The 21,197-nt window shown below is 40.7% G+C and overlaps 1 protein-coding gene across 3 annotated transcripts in view; it reads left to right on the top strand.

Annotated features, from left to right (window-relative positions):
* Positions 1–21,197, top strand: part of gpr107 (G protein-coupled receptor 107) — a 75,955-nt gene that overhangs the window by 21,782 nt on the left and 32,976 nt on the right. For all 3 annotated transcript variants that reach the window (XR_004416658.1, XM_033049086.1, XM_033049087.1), the window contains exons 13-14: positions 848–978; positions 3,047–3,090. Coding sequence is in view for 2 of the 3 variants with exons in the window: in XM_033049086.1 (XP_032904977.1) it covers positions 848–978; positions 3,047–3,090 (175 nt within the window). In the remaining variant the exon portion in view is untranslated. The remainder of the gene's footprint in view (positions 1–847; positions 979–3,046; positions 3,091–21,197) is intronic.

Here is a 21,197-nt window from a genome sequence, read left to right as displayed (position 1 = left end):
ACTTTTTGCAAGCATTTTAGAACCAATAGACACTTTTTGCATGCATTTTAGAACCACTTTAAGGGCACTCACAGTTGAGTAGACATGTGTTCAGTGTTATTCACAGCTCGGAGAAACGTGACCCTCTGCCTTCCTCCATCTTGAAGAGACTGAGTGTGGCACACCACCTCCGGGTTTTATAGTCCCTCCCCCTCCCACCAGCAGGAGCAGCAGAGAGAATGGCAAATCTTTTAAAAACATTAATATCTCTCTGATTTTTCATCGATGGGAAAAATCCTCCAGTCCCGAAAGGCGGAGGGGGGCTCTGAGCGAGGTGGCCAAAAATAACGGCCGTAGGTGGCGGCCTTCTCTCGGAAATCACGCCACAGTGTGCCAAAAGCGGTCAAGATCAGTCTTTTAGTAATATAGATGGGGCGAGCTTGAATGGGCAGTGCTGATGAGATGGGCCAAAGGGCCTGTTTCTATGCTGTATGACTATGACTAAATATCAAATTGTTTGGGAGGTGAGATTTTACATTTGTCCAATAGAGGGAGCTGCGGGATTGTACTTCTAGTTAAAATATGACATTGGAGTGAATGCTGCATTTTGTCCACGCTGGCAACCCAACGTGCTCGATGGTGATCAAATATTCTGTGCATGCAAAGATTATTCTCCTCTCACCTGATCCATAACCTGATTCATATCCTCTTATCCCTACCTAAATGAGAAATTACATAAAATGTATGTTATATTATTGAATCGAGTGTGTACGTTTCATCTAATTGTCTCGTGTTGGGCACTTTTTGTGGAGACTGATGTTTTCCCTGCTTTGCGTGTGAGTTTGACCAGATCCACTTTCTCTTTTAGGTCCTTGCTAATGTTGCTTATATTATTATCGAGTCCACTGAGGAAGGGACAACTGAATACGGACTGTGGAAGGAGATCCTCTTCCTTGTTGACCTCTTATGCTGTGGTGCCATTCTGTTCCCTGTCGTGTGGTGAGTATGATTGTGATTTAGTGCTGCTGAACTAGATGTTGCTCATCTGACTCATGCCCATCGGTATTTGGGCCAGGGAGCAAGAAGGATGTCAGACTGAAAATGCTGGAAACACTCGGGTCAAAAGCATCTGTGGAAAGAGAAACAGACAACGTTTTAGCCCCAGCACTCTTTGTCAAGACGAGGGCAGAGAGAAAGTTATGAGGAAAGAAGATATGGGGAATGGTGGGCAAGTTACGAGGTGAGAAGATATGGGGAAGGATGGTGAGAATAGAAGAAACTTCTTTGATAGAATCAAGAGTGTTTAATTGTCAGATGTGCAGGCAATGGAACAAGGAAATTCTTGCTTGCTGTTTGTTGTTTAGCAGGCCCATTAATGCAATAACACACATACAAATTTATAATAATATTATAATAAATTAATAACTTTCATACTAGGTAAACATAATAGTGGAAAACCCAAGTCTGTAGTTCAACCAAAAACACAGTCCATAGAAGATCATAGCTCAAATCGGTTGATGTGGTTACTTAGCAGGTCATGAAGCTGCTTTTTCTGTGGGACATGCTGGCCGGCCAAACTATATGATTAGAAAAAGAAAAAATGCTTTCTTTGTATTATATTTGTATAGTCTGGCATGCTCAACACGTCGCACAGCACAGCCATTTACTACGCACTGAACAGACTTAACATATGAGTAAAAGGCCCCATTAACCCATTTATCAAAAATCGCCACTCACCTTATCAAAAATCTCATTACCATCTTCACCTCCCAGCCTATTAAAAACTAACTCTTTCTGAATTGTAATTGAAGGTCCTGCATCTAAAGGTTAACTGGAGATGCAATAAACTGCAGATGTTGGGATCCTGAGCAAATAACGAACTGCTGGAGAAACTCAGTGGGTCAGGCAGCATCTGTGGCCAGACAATGTTTCAGGTTGGGATCCTTCGTCAGACTAGTTCCGAAGTGTCAGCTATCCATTTCCATTCAGCAGAGGCTGTCTGACCTGCTGGGTGTTTCTGACATTTCCTGTTTTTGTTTGAATTCCAATATCTGCAGTTTTTGATTTTCTTCAAGGATGTCAAATTGTACGCTTGCCTGTCCTTCGTGCTAATTTCCCTAGGCTTGGTAGAAAACAGAGCTCATATTGTCCTGATGCAGTGTCTCGACTTGAAACATCAACTATCCTTTTGACTCCATGGATCCTTTTTGACCCGCTGAGTTCTTCCAACAGTTTATCTTTTGCTCCTTATATTCAGTGGATATAACCATGGAGATAATTTGAAACTGGTTCCACTTTAGGGCATATATGATAGCCCTTTTGAGTTCCATGCAAAGGGCTATTTTCCAGCTCCTACAGTTTCCATTTCATTTCCTTCAACCTCTTCTTATGAAGGTTGAATTAATGCAGAAGCAAATGTTTTGTCTTAAATTGCAATATACATTGTTTTCATGCAAAATATGGCGTTGAGTTTTCACATTACAGGAAGCATAAATCTAGATCCCCTCAATATCCACAGTAGAAGCAAAGCCACAAATCTGACCCCCCTCAAACGTCAATTTTGCCAAAAATCGCGGTGGATTATTGTAGCTGAAACAGTGACTGATTTTCCTCCTTGGCTCGTGGTTCTGAGCCCTACAATTGCATGAATAACCTTGAACTAAATAGTTTGATGGGGCAAATGATGTGATGTTCTGTGTCTGGCCATCACTCAAGCAGAGGTCAGAGGGAGGAAGATGTCTACTCTATCCATGACTGTTTCCCTAGCAAAGCTTGAGACCAAATGGTGCATTAGTAGCAGAAATTGTGTCTCTTTAAAAGATTAGAGGTTACTTCTTGTTATTGCTAAATTTATGGCTTTTAATTCATTAAAAATCTGCGTGGCGATGTGCTAGCTCTCCAAATGCATTATAGAATGTATTTTCTGTGCCCGAATATAAATCTTATGCACCTTGAACATCATCAGCCTAATGGTTTACTCAAACTTATCTGCTGGCTTGATCTGACAATGCGGTATTTTCCACACGCTCCAGTGGATCCTCATTATTATTCATTGTTACACTTGTAGGTCAATTAGACATTTGCAAGAGGCGTCGGCCACAGACGGAAAAGGTAAGGAAGAATCTAGAAATCTGAATGATTGCTGTGTAGATGCAGATAGCTTGAAACAAAAACACAGGTACTGCGTGGAGCAGGAAAAAACAGAACCCTGTCAAATGTCTTGCAAAATCTGCTCCTTTTTAAATCCAGTTCTTTGTTACATGTTTGTCTATGCAGCAATGAGACAAAATGAATGTAGATATTTTAAAAAAACTAAATCACAATTTCCCAAGTTTATACAATATACCATTGTACTACATTCAGCAACCACTAGCAACCAGCATATTCAGCATACCACTGTATTCAACAGCCTGTTTTTTTTTCTCCATTGCACTCCCTGTGTACTTATGTGTGCTTTGATCATTCTGGATAGCACAAAACAATGTTTTAGACGCTACCAGTAATAAACCAATAGTGATCGAATTACCACTGACATAGAAAATTTTATGACAATGCAGACAATGAGAAAATGAGCTAGTTATGAAATAAATGAATAATTGGAACGATATTTAACCTTGTGCCTGATTTACTAAACGGATTGTGTTGAGTTTTCATCAATGCAGTGAAATGTGTGTTCAACACTATGGTTGGAGTTCGTCGGCTTTCCTGGTGGGAATACTGCCAGAGATTGGCAGAACTACAATTTCTTCTTTTTTAATATTCTTTTAATCGTTCTCTCCTTGATGTCCCGAAGCTGCACAATACCTCGCCACTTCAACCTCAATCTCAACACAACCCGTGGGAGCTTGATGTTAAGGAACCCCAGGCCTCAAGAGGGGCACAATTTCTGTTGTCTGATTGTAAAGCAGTGGATGTGATATCATGACACGGTTTATTTTACATTATTGATGCAAAAACACGTAGGAATCAAATTTGGTGCACAAGCTGCTTTGATTTAAAGCACTGTACCAGGAGATAGCCTAAGCATGACATTGACTCTGTCCCTTTACCTTATTCCATTACAACACCGACTTGTGCTAAAATGTGCTGAAATATTAAAACAATCATTTAGATGTACCTAAGAACCCAATTAAAAATGTAAAACCTTACTTTATTAAAAAAAAAACATAAATTGCATAGTTCTGTCATACAAATCAGAAACGGGATCTTTGGCCCATCTTATCCATACCGACCAGGATCTCCCACACTTGCTAATGGCAACAAATGGAGCAGAGTGGGGGTCTGCCTGCTAGTCACCCAGGCATTCGGTAGGAGGGTCAACCATCACTGAGTGACCTGTGTTGAGGCTGTGACCAGAGGCAGCATTTGTCTCCCCAGACAATTCTGCTCAGGACAGCAATAAATGAGCTGCTGGATGGAAGGTCAATCAGGAGCTAGCTTCTTTCACGTGCAAGCGGGTCGTGCAAAACGAAAAGCCACAGAGGATTACTTCATGTGCCAAACTGGAATTTTCCAAAATGCCAAAGAAGTATTTCCACATCAAGCGTACACTTTATATTTATCAGGCAATAATGTAGTTTGAGAAAATAGTGAGGCATGAGGTAAATCCATTGACTTCAAGTAACCAAAGGATGAGATGCCCCTCCTAACAATTGGCTAATTTCACTCCAGACTGAGCCTGTGTGTATTAGTAAATAATATTAATCCCAGCATATGAGTTCCCGTCAAAACCTATCAAATGAAACCAAACGCAGTATAGAGTATATTGCAGAGCACATTCATTTATTTCTTATGTCTTTCGCTGCTCCTTTTGAGAGGTTTCTATGGTAACTATATTCTACACCTTTGTCACTGCTTCTGCTGAATTGTTTGCCAGAAGAGACACATGTACATTTTTACTGAGACGCTTCTAAAACCATTGTTGATTGGGTAAAGGACTGACTAAATCGATGAACAAGGTGCCAGGGTCAGTGTAAATCTAACATCAAATGAGATGATACAAGGAACTGCAGATATTGGTTTATACAAAAAATGACACAAAGTGCTGGAGTAACTCAGCGGGTCAGGCAGCATATCTGGAGAACGCAGATATGTGACACTTCGGGCCGGGAAAATTCTTCATTCTTAAGAAGGGTCCAGACCCAAAAAGTCACCTATTCATGTTCTCCAAAGATGATGCCTGATCTGAGGTATTCCAGCATTTTGTCTTTTTTTCAAATGAGGCTATCTCTGCCCAGAGTTCTGCTGTTGGGTTTTGGAGGCTGGGAATAGGATTGTGCGCCCCAGTCCTACGTTATCATGAAGGTCTTTGATACGGAAGTGGGATGGGTTCAGTGCTGTGGGGATGATGATGCAGGGAAACCAGGACACATAGAGAAGCAAAAGATGCCTGTGGAGAATGTGTAAATTGTGAGTGTCAAAACGTTTATCAGCAGCTGGTGTCTGGAAAAAAGTGGGATTATAATTCCAATCTAAGATTATTTAGTTAAACCACAGTGGTAGTCAGTACCATCTTCTTTGCTGCCATGTGCTGGGGCAGCAGGGCGAAGGCTGCAGACGCTATTAGATTTAACTAATCGGGAAGGCTGGCTCCGTTCGGGGTGTGGAGTTGGATTCATGGAATGTGGCCTTGGAGGGGAGGATGCTCTTCAAACTGCGGAGCATCCTGGACAATACAGCTCACCCCCTCCATGACACACTGGTCCCCCCCCCCCCCCCATAATCTTTGCACATCCCCAATCCTTTCCACGCGTCACTTTAATTTCATGTTTCATGTATTTTGTGTTTTTATGACTGTTGGCAGATCAATTTCCCTCCTGGGATAACTAAAGTTCTATCTTATCGTAAAGTGCCTTTTCAGAAGATGATGTGTTGTTCCTAAAAGCTTTTTCACTGAGCTTTGCTGACATGTTTTAGGTCATGGGCAGACAGGTGAGCATGGGCATGAGGTATAGAATTACAATAAGTAATTACAAGACTAGACACACCACAGTCATTCCGCCTTCCCCTTGCTCCCGTCCATCAGAAGGTTCAGAAGCTTGAAAATGCGCACCACCAGTCTCTGGATCAGCTTCTTCCCCTCTGTTATCAGGCTTCTGAATGGTCGTCCATAAGCTCGGGTAGTGTCTGATTGACCTCTATCCCATTGTGGATATTGGACTTTATTCATTAAATTAATGTGCTACAATGCCGAGATATGTGTTCTGCACTCTGTATCTTCCCCTTTGCTCTATCTATTGTATTTGAGTTTGAATTGATTATATTTATGTACAGTATATCTAATCCAGTGGTTCCCAACGTGGGGCGTACGCCCCACAGGGGGGCAATTTGATTTTTAAGGGGGGCATCAGTAAACATATGTAGTTTATGTTTCAGATGTTATTTTGAGTAAATTCCATTTTCTGAGAATTATTTCTTTGTCTGCTCGTGCTAAAATATGGGGGGGGGGGGGGGGGGGCATCAGGATTTTAGAGGTGATTAGGTGGGGCATGGCCAAAAAAAGGTTGGGAACCACTGATCTAATCTGTTTGGCTAGCATGCAAAACAAAGTGCTTCACTGTACATGTGACAATAATAAACCTAAACATAAAGTGGATCATGGTGTCAGAACTGGGTTAGTACCTTCAGAAAGATGTGAGGTATGGTGGTATTATACGCAGATGACAGAGGTTGTCCATTCAATATGGTCCATTTGGTGGAGTGGCAGGTGAGGAGTTCTGTTCTGGGACGGAATGGAAGAGTGAAAATGGAACTGGTGACAGAATAATTATGTTTGAGGATCTTATTAACCACAGTGGAGGGAATCTTTCATTTGGTAAAGGAAAGACCTAGTAGAGGCAGTTATGCGGAAAGCAAAATACTCAGAACAGTAGTGACAGCGTTGGAGTGGCAAGGAGGATGGAATGATAATCTTGGAAGAAATGGATATCTTATCTGTGTAGGTCACTGAGAATACAGTTGATTTTGCTCAGGAGCCAATAGCTGGTAATATGGGAATTGGAAGAGTGAACATGTCTTGTGGAAAGGGTGGCAATAGGAAGCAAAATTAATGAAATTTGTCCCTTGGGTCATTTATTTCATATTCAATTTATTTTAATTTATCCTGCTTATTCTATAACCAAATTCCAAAGTGTGCAGAGAAGCTGCTGTAAAAACAATTTCTAAAAAGTAACCAAACTTTTCTCTAACGTCGGTATTTTCCCCTAGAAAACCTCTAAAATACCGAGGTTTCATGTTCAGCAGCAGCTCAAGCAACCACTGTAGACAGGCCAGCAGAGTTAACAATTTGGACATTGATCTAGCATCATTATTTCTGATGAAAAGTCATTGACCTGAAACATTACTCTTGTTTTTCTGTCAATAAATGCTGCCTGATCTATTGCACATTTACATGTTACACTGTTATTTACGTGTGTTGGTGATTGCAGTGAATTGAAACTAGGAAATGTACTCGAGAAAGCATTGATCCATTTTCTTGGCGAAGAGTTTATTTAAGATTCATACCTCAGAGTGCATCATGCCTCTTGTGCTTTGTTGGACAGCTGTAGACTTGCTGTTTGCAATCCATCCTACTTTGGTTCCGCGAGACCTGCATAATTCTTCCCTTTACTGCTGTTCTCAGAGTGATGCCTAGCTCCACAACTCTTGTGCAAGCAAGTTTACCTCCACAAAGATGGAATGTTCCCAACCCCACCACATTTTATACAGCTTCCTAACAGCCTTTGCAAATCACCATATGCTGGCACGTACATCCAGCCCCGTATTCAACCAGTGCAGCATATTGCTTCTCTTCCCTTCTCTTGCAATAGTATTGAGAAGTCCTGTGCCTGTTCGAGTTTGCCATCTTAGACATGTTGATGTATATCATGTGGTATCCTGAACATTATAGAGGCAAAATTCTAAAATCCATCATGGATCAAAGCGTTTCAGACTCATATAGTGCTGCACAAAAGAGGCGGAGTAGGGAAGGAGAGATAGAAACAAATGCATCTATAAAATGTTGAAACAGTACGCAGTTACAAATAAAACTAACTTCTGAGCAACTGGCCTTGATGAAATTGATTTTACTGGGCTCTTATACATTAGTATTCACATGTGATGCGTTAATTCACAGAGAATGTACATAATTATTAGCTTGTGTTGTCCTTTGATGAGCCTAATCGTATCATATTCAGCAGTGCATATTAATGTTGGTCATCTCCAGAATTAACAAAGGGTTCGCATTTATCTGACTCATTTCATGACCACAGTCTATCCCAGAGTGCTTTTGAAGTGTCATCGCTTTTCTAATGGAAGCTGGCAGCCAATTTTAGCACAGCAGGGAGCAGTATTTCTTGTATTTTAATTCCCCTTTATTAAAAACTGTGGAGAAAAAAAGTGTTGTTTTCTGATTATACTTATGAATTCATGTCTTTTAAAATTACACCCACTGCTTCCAAATCTTCTGCCTGCAGACTTGGCCTAATCTTCCTCCCACATGCCCCTCCCTTACCATTGCAAGCAACACAGTGGGTGGTCTATTAAAAATGTAATTTATTTTACCTGCTATTGCATAATAGTCTTTTTGATGGACAAACTTAGCATATTCTCTGACTCTTTGAGTATGTCTGCACAAAATCTATCAGTTTTATAACTAATGACAAATTCATGGTGGAATTTTATGTTTATTCTAAAGTGTTTCACCATGAGTTCATGTTTCCACTCATCACACACTAAGTTTTAAATCTGAGCTGTAACGACAGAGAAGGGTCTGAAACATTGACCTTGACTACCTCTGCCTTATCACGTGCATGCAGAGGAGATTCATTTAACGTGGCATCATGTTCGGCATGACATTGTGGACCGCAGAGCAGGTTTCTGTGTTGTATTGTTCTATGTTCTGTGATATCCTTTTGCACAGCTCTCACCAAATTATATTGCTGGAGGAGTGAATGCAAATCTTTATGTGTCTGCTCGTCCTTGAATAGTGTTCAGAGAAAACTTTCTGAGGGAAAATGATCATTTAAGTCTTTCTGTGCCACAGAGCACACTTCACTGTTCAATGACACTGTTCTGTCGCGTTTCTGAATGGTTTTTAGAGATGGATAATCCAAGGTGACTGCAGTTCCTATTTTCTAGCTGTCTTTATAATTTCCCATCTTGCTTTTACTCACAAACAGAATATGAGCGACCAATTTGAGTGCTTTATCAAAAGCACACTAATTTTTAGGATCTTGTCAGGAGCCGCTGCTTGTGTAATTGATAGTTAATCCCTCATGTGCTGATGACAAAGCTTGGACGTGGAAATACTGGGTGTTGGACCGTGATCTGGTGTCAAATGCATCTTTTCACATAAAAGACCCTGGAGAATTGATTGTAGCATTGGTTAAATTCTGGCGTGCGCATCTAATGTTGTGCTTATTCAGTACCGCACCGCGGAACACACTACCAGTCATCTCGGATCCTCTTGCCATTGGACCAAGTCCTTCATCAGCCAAGGAGTGGAGTGTAGAGGTCAAGATGTTATGTTACAGTTGTTCAAGATATTGGTGAGTTGTGTTTGGAGTATCGTATGCAGCTTTGGTCACCCTGCTCAAGGAAAGATGCCATTAAGCTGGAAAGATTACAGAGAAGATTGAGGAGGGTGTTGCCAGGACGTGAGAGCCTGGGCTATAGAGAGAGATTGGGCAGGTTAGGACTTTATTCCTTGGATTGCCAGATGCTGAGGGATGATCGTATTGAGGTGTATAAAATCAAGCACACTAAGGTACAGGTACAATGAAATCATTGACTTTTGACAATGAAAATCACCAAAATATAAATTATACATCATTTATATACATCTTGTGAAATAAAAAAATACGGCAAAACAGAGACACGACTTTCGTGCAAAACTCAATTAGCAAAACGTAACATGTCCATGATAGTGCTAGAGGTGGGCAATAGTGTTCTGTTGCTGAGATAGGATTAGGATTGTGCTGGTTCAGTTCAAGAACATGATAGTTGTAGCAAAACAGCGGTTCTTAAACCTGTTGGTGTGGGACTTCTGTACCTCATACCCAACAATGGCAGTGAGAAGTGGGCGTGATAAGGATGGTAGGAATCTCCGATGATAGATACCACCAACGCCTCATGTGGATGCTTTTCATGGCAGGGAGGGCTATGCATGCCTGTGATGGAGAGGAGGATTTTTTTTTTTTTTTTTGAAATGGGATCCTTCTAAATCGCTTTGGAGAGCTTGGAGATGCAAAGGAGTGGAGGGTACTGGAAGAGAGCAGAAAAGGTATTGAAGTCCAGACTGGATCAGCCATTATCTTGTTGAGAGGTGGATCAGACATGAGGGGACCTACCCCTGCTCCCTTATTATGTGCTGACGTTTTGTCTGTAAGGCCTGCCTTGTGTTTATTTGCAGTGAAAGGTTTTAAATGACTGACTACTTGACTCCTGGGTTGACCTGCAGTTGCCGCACCTTTCCTGTGCACATGATCAGTGTTGTACTCCAGATGAAGTGTCCTGTTAGAATTCCGGTCACTCCATCCTGCAGCTGCTGTGTTCTGCCTGAAAGCTGATCGCTCGCTCGGTCTGAACATATCAGGCATCTGCCAAGGGCAGAGTGCTTTTTCCACACCAGTCCTCCACCTAATAGCTGCAGCACTCAATTACAAGCGATGCATGCAGCCTGAAATTCCCCTAGGACCAGCTCCTTTGTGATCAGCTTCTGCGCTCTTGGCTACCCCAAGTCCTGATGAAAAATTAAGTAGATCATTGCAAAAATGTATTTGTTTTTCTGCATTCGGTATAATGTCTGAGCACCTGGTACAGGATTTAATGTGACAGTTTGGCTAATTGAAGGAAAATACTTCAATAATTTAAAACTAAATTCTTTCCTTTTTGTGTTGTTTCCTGTCCCACCTGTCCACATCCATCAGCTTTACTGTGCGCAATGGGACTATCCAGTATCTTGTGTACATCCTTGTGAGGGTTTGGTCCGTGACTATTGACAGTCCGCCCTGGCTTCACGGATAAGTGTCACATGGTAGCCCCATGCAAATACTTGTCAGTGGGATGCATTCCACACCATGTTCCTTCTTCCAACCTTGAGTATTGTGGATTGGGGATGATTTTATATTTTAGAATGAAGAATGGTTCTGACCCAAAACATCACCTACTTGTGTTCCCAGAGGTGCTGCCTGATCTGCTGAGTTATGCCAGCACTTTGTATCTTTTTCATTAACACAACATTTGCACTTCCTTGAATCTCAATTAAATCTGTTTCAAAGTTATGCACACAATTTATGAATTGAAACGTGTGAAAATACGGTAGTTAAGATTTAAAATGTGAGCAGGGCGTAGGGGGGGAAGTAACCTGATTTTGATTTAATGCAGTATGACAGGAGGTAAATATAAAAGGACAAGCCAACCCTGTACATGAAAGCAACATTCTCCTCAAGCTAAATTTACTTTGCTCCCCAAAGTGCAGGTGTTTGTGCAACTAAGCAATAAATGTGACCGGAGCCTTTGTGCATTTGAGCCTTGCTGACACCATTTTGATAGTGACCACATACATGCACATTACATTGGATATTTAGGTAGTAATTGATAGGAAAGTGTTGTTATCCCCATGTCCTGTAATCAGGGGTGCCCTCAAAACTATGTCTTCCGTTTTAAGTAAACAGTTACGTTGCAGATTATTTAGGACAGTGTCAGTATTTTTAAGAGTGTCTTATGTATCGATAATTGAACAATGAAATTAAATGCTGCAGCATAACATGCCGGTAAGCACAAAGCATGTAGATTAATAGGCAATAAACAAATTCAATAAATTAATAACCACAACACCAGTGCAAAAAAACCCAAAGTATTTACTGCAACCAAACACGGGCCATAGAAAGTCATGGTTGAGGATTAGTGAAGTGTTTGGCATTTAAATAGATGTACGGTTTGTTAATTTGATGATTCATTTTCCTCACGAGCTCTTTGCTCACTTTGAATCTACAATCATCTTCTCTTCTCAATAAATCGCCCACTTGGAATTCTCAGTCTTTGCTCTGTAACCAAACTCTTCACTTTGCAAAGCCATTAAATGTGTTGCCATATTCCAGGTCACTCACTCCACTCATTACACACTCCCCTCCAATTAAAAAAAAATAATCTTTCAGCCAAATTCATGCACCATCTCCTCCTTAGCTTAGTTTATCACACCCTCCTCCATTGCCTCTCCTGTGAAGTAACCTTTGCTTCTTCTCAAATATCCAAGAATAGCAGAATTGTTAGACAGTGCATGCTCTTCACAGCCCTACTTCATCTTCTTAAATGCCTCATGGACATCCACTTTTCTCTCTGCCTTTGCCAATATGACCAAGAGGAATTATAGTCGACTTTTGATGGCACCCAAGGTAGACACAAAATGTTGGAGTAACTCAGCGGGACAGGCAACATCTCTGGAGAGAAGGAATGGGTGACGTTTCGGGTCAAGACCCTTCTTCAGACTGATGGCACCCAGTTGTGTTGAGTCCTTCTGTGATGCCAGCCCCCCTGTTTGATAGCACAGAAGCAATAAACAAGCTCCAAGGAAGTGTAACGAAATCATCTGATGAGAGGTCCTGAACTTGAAACTTTAACTCTTTTCTTAACCTTGACATAGAATCTGGTGGATCTGCCAACTCTTTCTACCAGTCTGTGTGTGTTTGACATCCAGTTTTAAATGGGCCTAATTTTGCTTGTTCTAAGAACTATGAATACAAATCGTTTTGCTTGCAACGTTCACATTATTGCTAATTGAGCACTTTCTGCTTTTGAAAATACATCTCCCAAGTCCTTGCCATAAACCCAAATATACCTGGTGAATATTTTGCCTACTTTTGGTTTTCTTGTTACCGTTTATTCCTGCAGTGAATGTGAGGGAGGCTTTGTGCCACCAATCAGTTCAATGGTGAATCTGTCAGCCGCACTGTGATGAGAGCCCCAGGATAGTTGACAAGTTGTCTAGACTGTGACAGAGCTCTGAGATAACTGGACTTGAATCTGCTGCTGGAAATGCGACAATTTAACATATTTCCCAGACATTTCATTCATAAGAATTTTTACATGTTAATTGATGATAATTAGACATGCAATATGCAATTAATTGTTTGACAGGTTATGGTGAACAGCTGCTTGGACAACCCAAGCGAGTCTACCTGCTTAACGGGGTTTGTTTGCAATTGACAGCAAATGATCAATGTCACAAGCTCACTGAATGGGAATGACATGTGATGAAAGCTCTATCTCTATTAGCAATTCTGGCAGCTCCCTAACCCAGTCACGGCACAGATCAAATCAGTTTAGCACCTTTCCAATTACACGTTGAATAAACCCATCAATTCCATTCTACAGGCCTTCCCCACATTACAAAACCATAATATTCTTAAATTCACAGGTCTGATCACATACTGTTGTTCTACAAATGTCACAACCTACGTTTCTCTCCCTCTACCCCTCCCCCTCCCCCTCCCTCCCTCTCTCTTCATTCTATCTCGCTCTCTGTTCATTCTCTCTCCCTCTCCATTCTCTTTCCCTCTCTCTCACTGTTATTTCTATCTCTCTCTCTGTTCGTTCTCTCTATCTCTCTCTCTCTCTCTCTCTCTCTCTTCATTCTCTCTATCTCTCTCTCTCTTTTCATCTTCTCTATCTCTCACTTCTTTAAGCAATTATTTTTTCTTATCAGTCTTGTGTTTTATGAGACCAGCGATGGCAGAAACTTAAATCTTGGGCCAAAAAAAACAAATTGTTGGAGGAATTCAGCTGGTCAGCCAGCATCTGTGGATAAAAATACTTATGAAATATTTCCTTTTGGGACCATACAACTGGACTGATAAAGCAGAGTTGACATTAAACATAGAACGTAAAATATAGCACAAAATCAGACTCATCAGCCCACTATGTCTGTGCCGATTATGATGCTAGGTGAAACTAATCTCTACTGCCTGCATGTGATCTATATCCCTCCACACCCTGCATATTCTTGTTCATGCTCTATTCATAGAGCATCTTAAGATGCCATCAGCTTCCACCATCATCCCTGACAGCATGTTGTAAGCACTCACCATTCCCTCTGTGCAAAACAAAACTTGCCCCATACATCTTCTTTAAACTTTGTTCCTCTCACCTTAAAGCTATGCCTTCTGATCTTTGACAATTTAGGCACATTTTTGAGGTTGTGTTAATGCATGCATCGGTGAAGCAACAGACCCATTTCATGGGTGGCACAGTACAATGGGGAATTGACGAATACAGCTTGGACAAATTGTACATTGCATCTAAGTTAAAGCAGTCGAAATACATATGCGTGTTTCCGTAAATACAGCACTCAGTCGTGAAACTGAAGCTCTCCAAACTTCCAGGTTATTTTCCTGTTTTTTTATGTAATATTCCCATTGTTTCATATCCTGTATTTTAAGTAGTACAGATCATGGTGTATAGCTAAAATAATAAGGTGAAGCAAAAATAAATCAATCTGTTTTTACAAAGAAAAATATCAGAAAGGTCACTGTTTTCTTGCCTTTTCTTGTGACATTTTTCAAGCAGGATTTCATCAAAGCCCTAGGCTAATTTATACCAGAAAGATTACATTAATTTTAAAATTAAATAACTATATAAGCCAAATACTGATTATGCTTATGATTTTTATCACTTATCACCCGATTGGATTGTTTTCAGATGCCCCAAGTTTTTGCAGTAGACCATGGGTAGCGGTGCCCCTTTGGTCACGTGTGAAATGTGTCCCATGTGAACCGTTTATATATTTATTGTTCCTTTTTTTTATTGTTTATATTTTGTGTTTAAAGCTTTCCATTGAAATACTTAATAATGAATAGAACTTAAAATCATGAAATTAAAATTGCTCACCTATTTTAGCGATGTTTCATTCTGTAATTCCTCCCGTTCAGTAACATTGTGAGCGGTGTATATATAGCGATATAACGGGTTTGTTTTGCACTCGTCAAGATTTTTTTTAAAGATTTCAATCAATGCGATTATAATGACCCTGACGTGAACTATGGGCGACGTGGTGGGTTAGGTACTGACATTTTGTCAGGGACCTTCAAAATTAGTAAGAGTCCCTTCTGCCTTATATGTTTTATTTAAAAAAATTCTCGTTTTTGTTTCAAATTTTGAAAGTATTAAATTTTGGTCATGTTGGTCGATTTTGATCACAAATTAGCTCAAAGGGATTATAGGTAGACCCATTTTAAATCCTTTGGTATTTCATTCTGATTTAATAGCTTTCAAAATTAGCCACCCATGTCACAGGTTGGTACTCTCATTTACGGAAACATCCATAAATATTACTGTAGCTTAGATCCCAACTTAGTGGTTCCCTTCCACCCATAATTCTCCCTTTGGCTTTACATTTCACTCTTTCTCTTCTCTCCTTAGCTGATACTCTTGTCTCCTTTTCATCTCCAGCCCTTGTGAATGTTTCCCCCTCCCTTCCCCCAATCAGTATCACTTACTCGGCTTTGTCCCATCCCCACCTTTCTTTTCCAGCTTCCCTCCCCCGTTATATCAGTCTGAAGAATGGTCCCCAACCCAAAATGTCCTTCCCCAGATACTGTCTGACCCAATGATTTCTTCCAGCATTTGTGTTTTGCTGAAGAATCCAGCATCTGCAGTCTCTTGATTCTCCAATTTAATGGTCTCTCAGCATTGTTATATTTGTTTTGCTATTTCTGGTTTTCTTCATCTTAAAGCATTGATCATATTTGTCAAAACGTTATTAAGAATAAAATAATTGAAGTCATTCTAAATAAGTCTAGAAAACAGTAGACATAAGAAACTGTAGATGCAGGAATTTTGAGCAAAACACAAAGTGCTGGAAGAACTCAGTGGGCCAGGCAGCATCTGTGGAGGGAATGGACAGGCAACATTTCAGATCAGGAAGCTTCACACTGAAGAAAAATAATTAGTGATGGTAATTGTTCATCTGTAGAGAGAAGTTTTAGACAGATGCAGATAAAATGGAATTAACTTGTTAAGAATGGAATTAATGCAGTAGTCTTTTTTATCTGAAACCTGTATCTTTCAATTGGAGTAAGAAGCAGTAAATCAAAGTGCCAGGTCTGCAGGGAACTGTCATTGTATGTGGTGGGTCAATGAAAACAAGAAAGCTCTTTTGTTTAACAAAAGTTGAAACAAATCTGAAATTGAGGGGTAATGACAGAATTTTATCGAAAGACCGGGATACATACAAAAAGAGACAGTTTAATCTTAACACACAGCAAAATATCCTTTGGGTAATTGAAGTTCCTGTTAGATGTAGAAGTGTTGCCCATGAAATTGATGCTTTGCTTTTCAGTTTTCAGATTCACTCAGCTCTGTAATTTGAGGCTACATTTTTTGTTTTTTGAAATAATTAGATTAAATTATTTGTGTGCAAAGAGCTACAGCAATAGCTTCATGAATCCTATTGCTAGGAAGACTTTTTGTGACCAGAGCACTTGTAAATACTGACACAATATTGTAATTACTGGCAGATGATCATTTTTCTTTTTTTTAAACACAAAGTGCTGGAGAAACTCAGTGGGTCAGGCAGCAACTGCGGGGAACATGGGTAGGTGGCATTTTGGGTCGGGATTCTTATTCAGACTTGGAAAATGGGTCTCGACACGAGATATCACCCATTCCTTCTCTCCAGATATGCTGCCTGTCCCTCTGAGTTACTCCATTATTTTGTGTCTATCTTCAGAGACATACTGCCTGACCCACCTACTTTGGCATTTTCAGCAAGTCTTGAGAATATCAAATGTTTTTTAATTCAGATCCTATGTTTTTTAGAGGCTCTGTTGATATAGAAATAGGTAGCAGCTAATATATTTATTGCTTTTCTACTGTTGGATAGAGATTCTCTTCCAGACCTTCCATCCGATCATTATACGTTGCCAGAGGAAAAACATCGCAGGTCAATACAAAAGGACATATTTGTATTCCGTTGCCAAGATGTTCGCAGACTGAGATAATATTGTTCTTGCGGTAGAATCCATCTGTGGTCAAATCTCCTTTCTCTTCGTCTTGGTTGCTGGATGATCCTGTTTAATAAATCTAACTCTCAACTTAACTTAGACATTGTTTTGTGATAGTTTATTGGAAGGACGAAAAGCAAAGAAGATTTGCATTCTGTAACAAGAGTATTTCCTGAAAAACATGCATGGACATGGTGCTGAGCATAAATGCTGCCTGTGCCCATCAGACTGCAGGACAGTTTAGATTTATTGTTGTCACATGTACTGAGGTACAGTGAAAAACACTGTTTTGCATGCTATTCAAATAGTTCAGATACACCATATATAGACCATATATCAGTTCAAACTCCATTACAATAGATAGAGCAAAGGGGACAATACCGAGTGCAGACTATAGTTCTCAGCATTGTATTCCTTAGAGAATGTCCACTAACCTCAAGAGGCACAGGTGACTCAAACAGTTCTCTAGCTAATGGAGGGACTGTTCAGAAGCCTGATATTGGATGGGAAGATGCTGTTTCTGAGCCTGGTAGTGCGGACTTTAAAGCTTCTGTGCCTTCCACCGGATGGGAGCAGGGAAAGAAGGAATTACCAGGGTGGGTCAAGTCTTTGATTATGTTGTCTGCTTTTTCAAGGCAGTGTGTGGTGTAGATGGAGTCAATGGTGGGTAGTTTGATCTATGTGATGACCTGGGCTACATCTACAACTCTCTGCAATTTCTTGTGGTCTTGGGCAGAGCTGTTCCCAAACCAAGCTGTGATTCAAACTGACAGTATGCTTTCTGTGGTGCATCTGTAGATGTTTACAAGAGTCATTGGAGACATGCCGCATTTGTTCATTCTTGTCAGGAAATAGAGGTATAGATAGTGCCCTCTTGGCCGTCGCATTAATGTTATTGGGCCACGACAGCTCATTGGTAATATTAACACCGAAGAACATGAAGTTCTCAATCATTTCCACATCTACACCATTGATGCTGATGAAGACATGGTCTCCACCATGCCTCCTGATAATGGTTTAAATTTGCATCAAAACTGACAACTATTTCTACATTTCTTTTAAAACTACTTATTTGTCCCGCCCCCTCCCCTGACATCAGTCTGAAGAAGGGTCTTGACCCAAAACGTCGCCCATTCCTTCTCTCCAGAGATGCTGCCTCACCCGCTGAGTTACTCCAGTCTATCAACTATTTCTACAGTTTGGCAGCAGCCTGTAGTTATTTTATTTTCTCTACATTTGCCTAATGATGCTTTGGCAAATATGATTAATCATTTAAAATTAATTAAATTACCTTATTTAAAAACCAAAGCAAACATAACAGTCTGGAGAGACCATTATGCTGGGAGTCAATGCAGCAAAGACATTCTGTGTTAAAATAATATTAATCGACCAAAATAAAAATAAACTGCAGGTGCTGGAAATCTGAAATAAAAGCATAAAATGCTGCCAATAACGCAGCAGGTCATCTGCGGGAAGATGAAGAGTTAATGTTTCTGATTGTAGACCCCTTGTCAGAACTTGGAAGAAGATGGTAAACCTATTACGCAATGGTAAACGTGCTGGGTCCACTATTTCCACGCTGCTGCATCCTTCCATTTACAATTGTACATTTTCCTTTCCATCACCTTCTAGCTTAGGAGCACCCTGAGTGTCAAGACAGCGAGCGAGGAAAGAGCTTCTTGAATTATTAAGTGAAGATATCATGGAAGTTGAGGAGTTGGGTTAATTTCCAAACTCCTTTTGGAATCCTGTTAGGGGCGGCACAGTGGTGCGGCTGGTAGAGTCGCTGCCTCGCAGCACCAGAGACCTGGGATCAATCCGGACCTCAGTTGCTGTCTGCGGAGTTTGCACATTCTCCCTGGATGTCATGGGTTTTCTATGGGTGCTCCTATTTCATCCCACGTCCAAAGACTTGTAGATTTGTATGTTAATTGGCCTGTGTAAATTGCTCCTAGTGTCTAGGAAGTGGATGAGAAAGTGTGAAAACATTGAACTAGTGTGACCATGTGATCAATGGTCGATGTGGTCTTGGTGGGGCTAAAGGGTCTACGTCCATGCTATATCTCTAAACTAAACCAAATCAATGCTGAAAATATTAAGGTTTTGTTTGGTAAAGTACTGGTCAAGGAGAATGCACTTGAAAAAGAGGAATTTGCTCAGGTTTGTCGAATTATTTTACAGTTCTTTTAATGAGTTGCTTCAGACATAGTGAGCAGAATGGCTTCCTCCTGTGCTGTGTTACTCTGGGCTGTTACTACGAAGAATGCTTCCCTGCCTGTTTTTTTGCGCTTGTCCAGACTAATCTCCTGAAGCTGACAGCACACGTTGTGTGAAGCTGTGCTGGCAACAACTACTTTCTATACCTGTGTGTGAGACTAAATAGTGGCATCAACGTGAGCTCTGCACATTGAACACGCACTTTACAAGCGAAAAGAGCAGGTTTGCTGCCTGCTGTTAGGGGATTTGTTTCACTAACAACATGGAGAGAAAGGCTGTGCATAGGTTGATCAGATAATACATCTGAATACATACACTATCGAACACCTCCAGTTGAAATCATCTTTAGAGACTCTGAAAAGCTGGTGGCATGTTATTTTGTGGTGAAATTGAATTTAAATAGTCAGCATAGGAATTTCATGATTTCTCTCGGTGGCAGGACCCAAACAAACAGAATTGAGCAGCTATTAATAGTTAATGCTGGAACATTCTGTTTAAAGGTCTGTTATCTGTGCCACACAGCTGCCCAGAGAACAGCTCAGCATGAAACTTCAGTACAAACAATGTGAAGAGGCTAAGCACCTGCTGAGTCGTAACGTACAAACCGGCCTGTCAAACAGCTACATTCACAGGTTTGCCATCTGCATAACAGAGGCAGAGAAGCTCGGCCTCGAGGGCAGTTTGTTTATTTTCTTGTGAATCCCTCATTGCTGCCTGGAGAAACATTGTATTTCTCACCTGCTTTTCTATTTGTGAAAGTGAACCAGGAGAAGCAAGAAACGGCAGATGCTGCAATTTTGACACCAAGAAACTGCAGGCGCTGGAATCTAAATTCTGAAGATGGGTGCCATCCCGAAGGTCATCTGTCCATTCCCTCCACAGATGCTGCCTGACCTGCTGAGCACCTCCAGCAACTTGTGTTTTGCTCAGAGCTCCAGGAGCATGTTTCCATTGCCTGTGCAGTACCAAACTTTGCATCAGTTAGCTTTCATGATAAATTCAGTTAAAGGTCATTAGTTTGGTCAGTTAGATTCCAGCATCTGCAGTCTTTTATGCCTCCAAGTCAATTCCGTCAGTTATTTCAAGACTTCACCAGCCATATTCCCTATTGGGATGCAAGCATGGAGATTGGATGGAGGCACATGGAACCACAGATACTGGAATCTTGAGCAAAACACAAAATGCTGGAGAAACTTAGTGGGTCAGGCAGCATCTGTGGAGGGAATAGCCAGACCATGTTACAAGTTGGGGCCCTTTTTCAGATTTAAATAGGGTCCCAGCCTGAGATGCCATCTAATCATTCCGTACATAGATGATGCCTTTATCACTGAGCTAAATCTATGCTGAAAATATTGAAGATTTGCTTGGTGAAGTACTGGTCAAACGGAATGCACTTGAAAAAGAGGAATTCCTTTGCATTTTGTTATGTTTGACAATAAACGCATCTGAATCATGTTGAAATCAAGACATCATGCAACATTCTGTTTTAGAATACACAACAGTACAGCACAAAACAAGTCATTCGGCCCACAATGTCTGTGCTGTACATATGATGCAAGGCCATCTCTTAACTAGCTGCACATAATCCGCATCCTCCATTCCCTGCATATCCATATACCTATCCAAATGTATTGATATCAGCCACCAACCCTGGCAGAGTGTTCCAGGCACTCACCATCCTCTGTGTTTATATTTTTAAAAAGCTGCCCTGCAGAACTCTCATAAACTTTGCCACTCTCTCCTTAAAGTTATGCAGTCTAGTATTTGATATTTCCATTCTGGGATAAAAAGTTCTGACTGTCTACCTTGTTTATGCCTCCCATAATTGTATATACTTCTATCAGGTCTTCCCATAACCTCTGGGGAGTTCCAGAGAAAATGATTCAAGTCTGTACAACCTCTTCCTAGAGCTAATGCCCCCTTGAACAAGTCATCATTCTGGTAGACTTCTGCACTCTTTCCACCCATCTGCACACATTTCAACACATCCGTACAATTTCATTACAGGATTAAAATAGGGGA

This window comes from Amblyraja radiata, chromosome 32, assembly GCF_010909765.2.
Source record: "Amblyraja radiata isolate CabotCenter1 chromosome 32, sAmbRad1.1.pri, whole genome shotgun sequence".
In the NCBI taxonomy this organism is placed as follows: Eukaryota; Metazoa; Chordata; class Chondrichthyes; order Rajiformes; family Rajidae; genus Amblyraja; species Amblyraja radiata.
The sequence above is the reverse complement of the archived record's forward strand: the minus strand, read 5'-3'. Positions and strand labels throughout refer to the sequence as shown.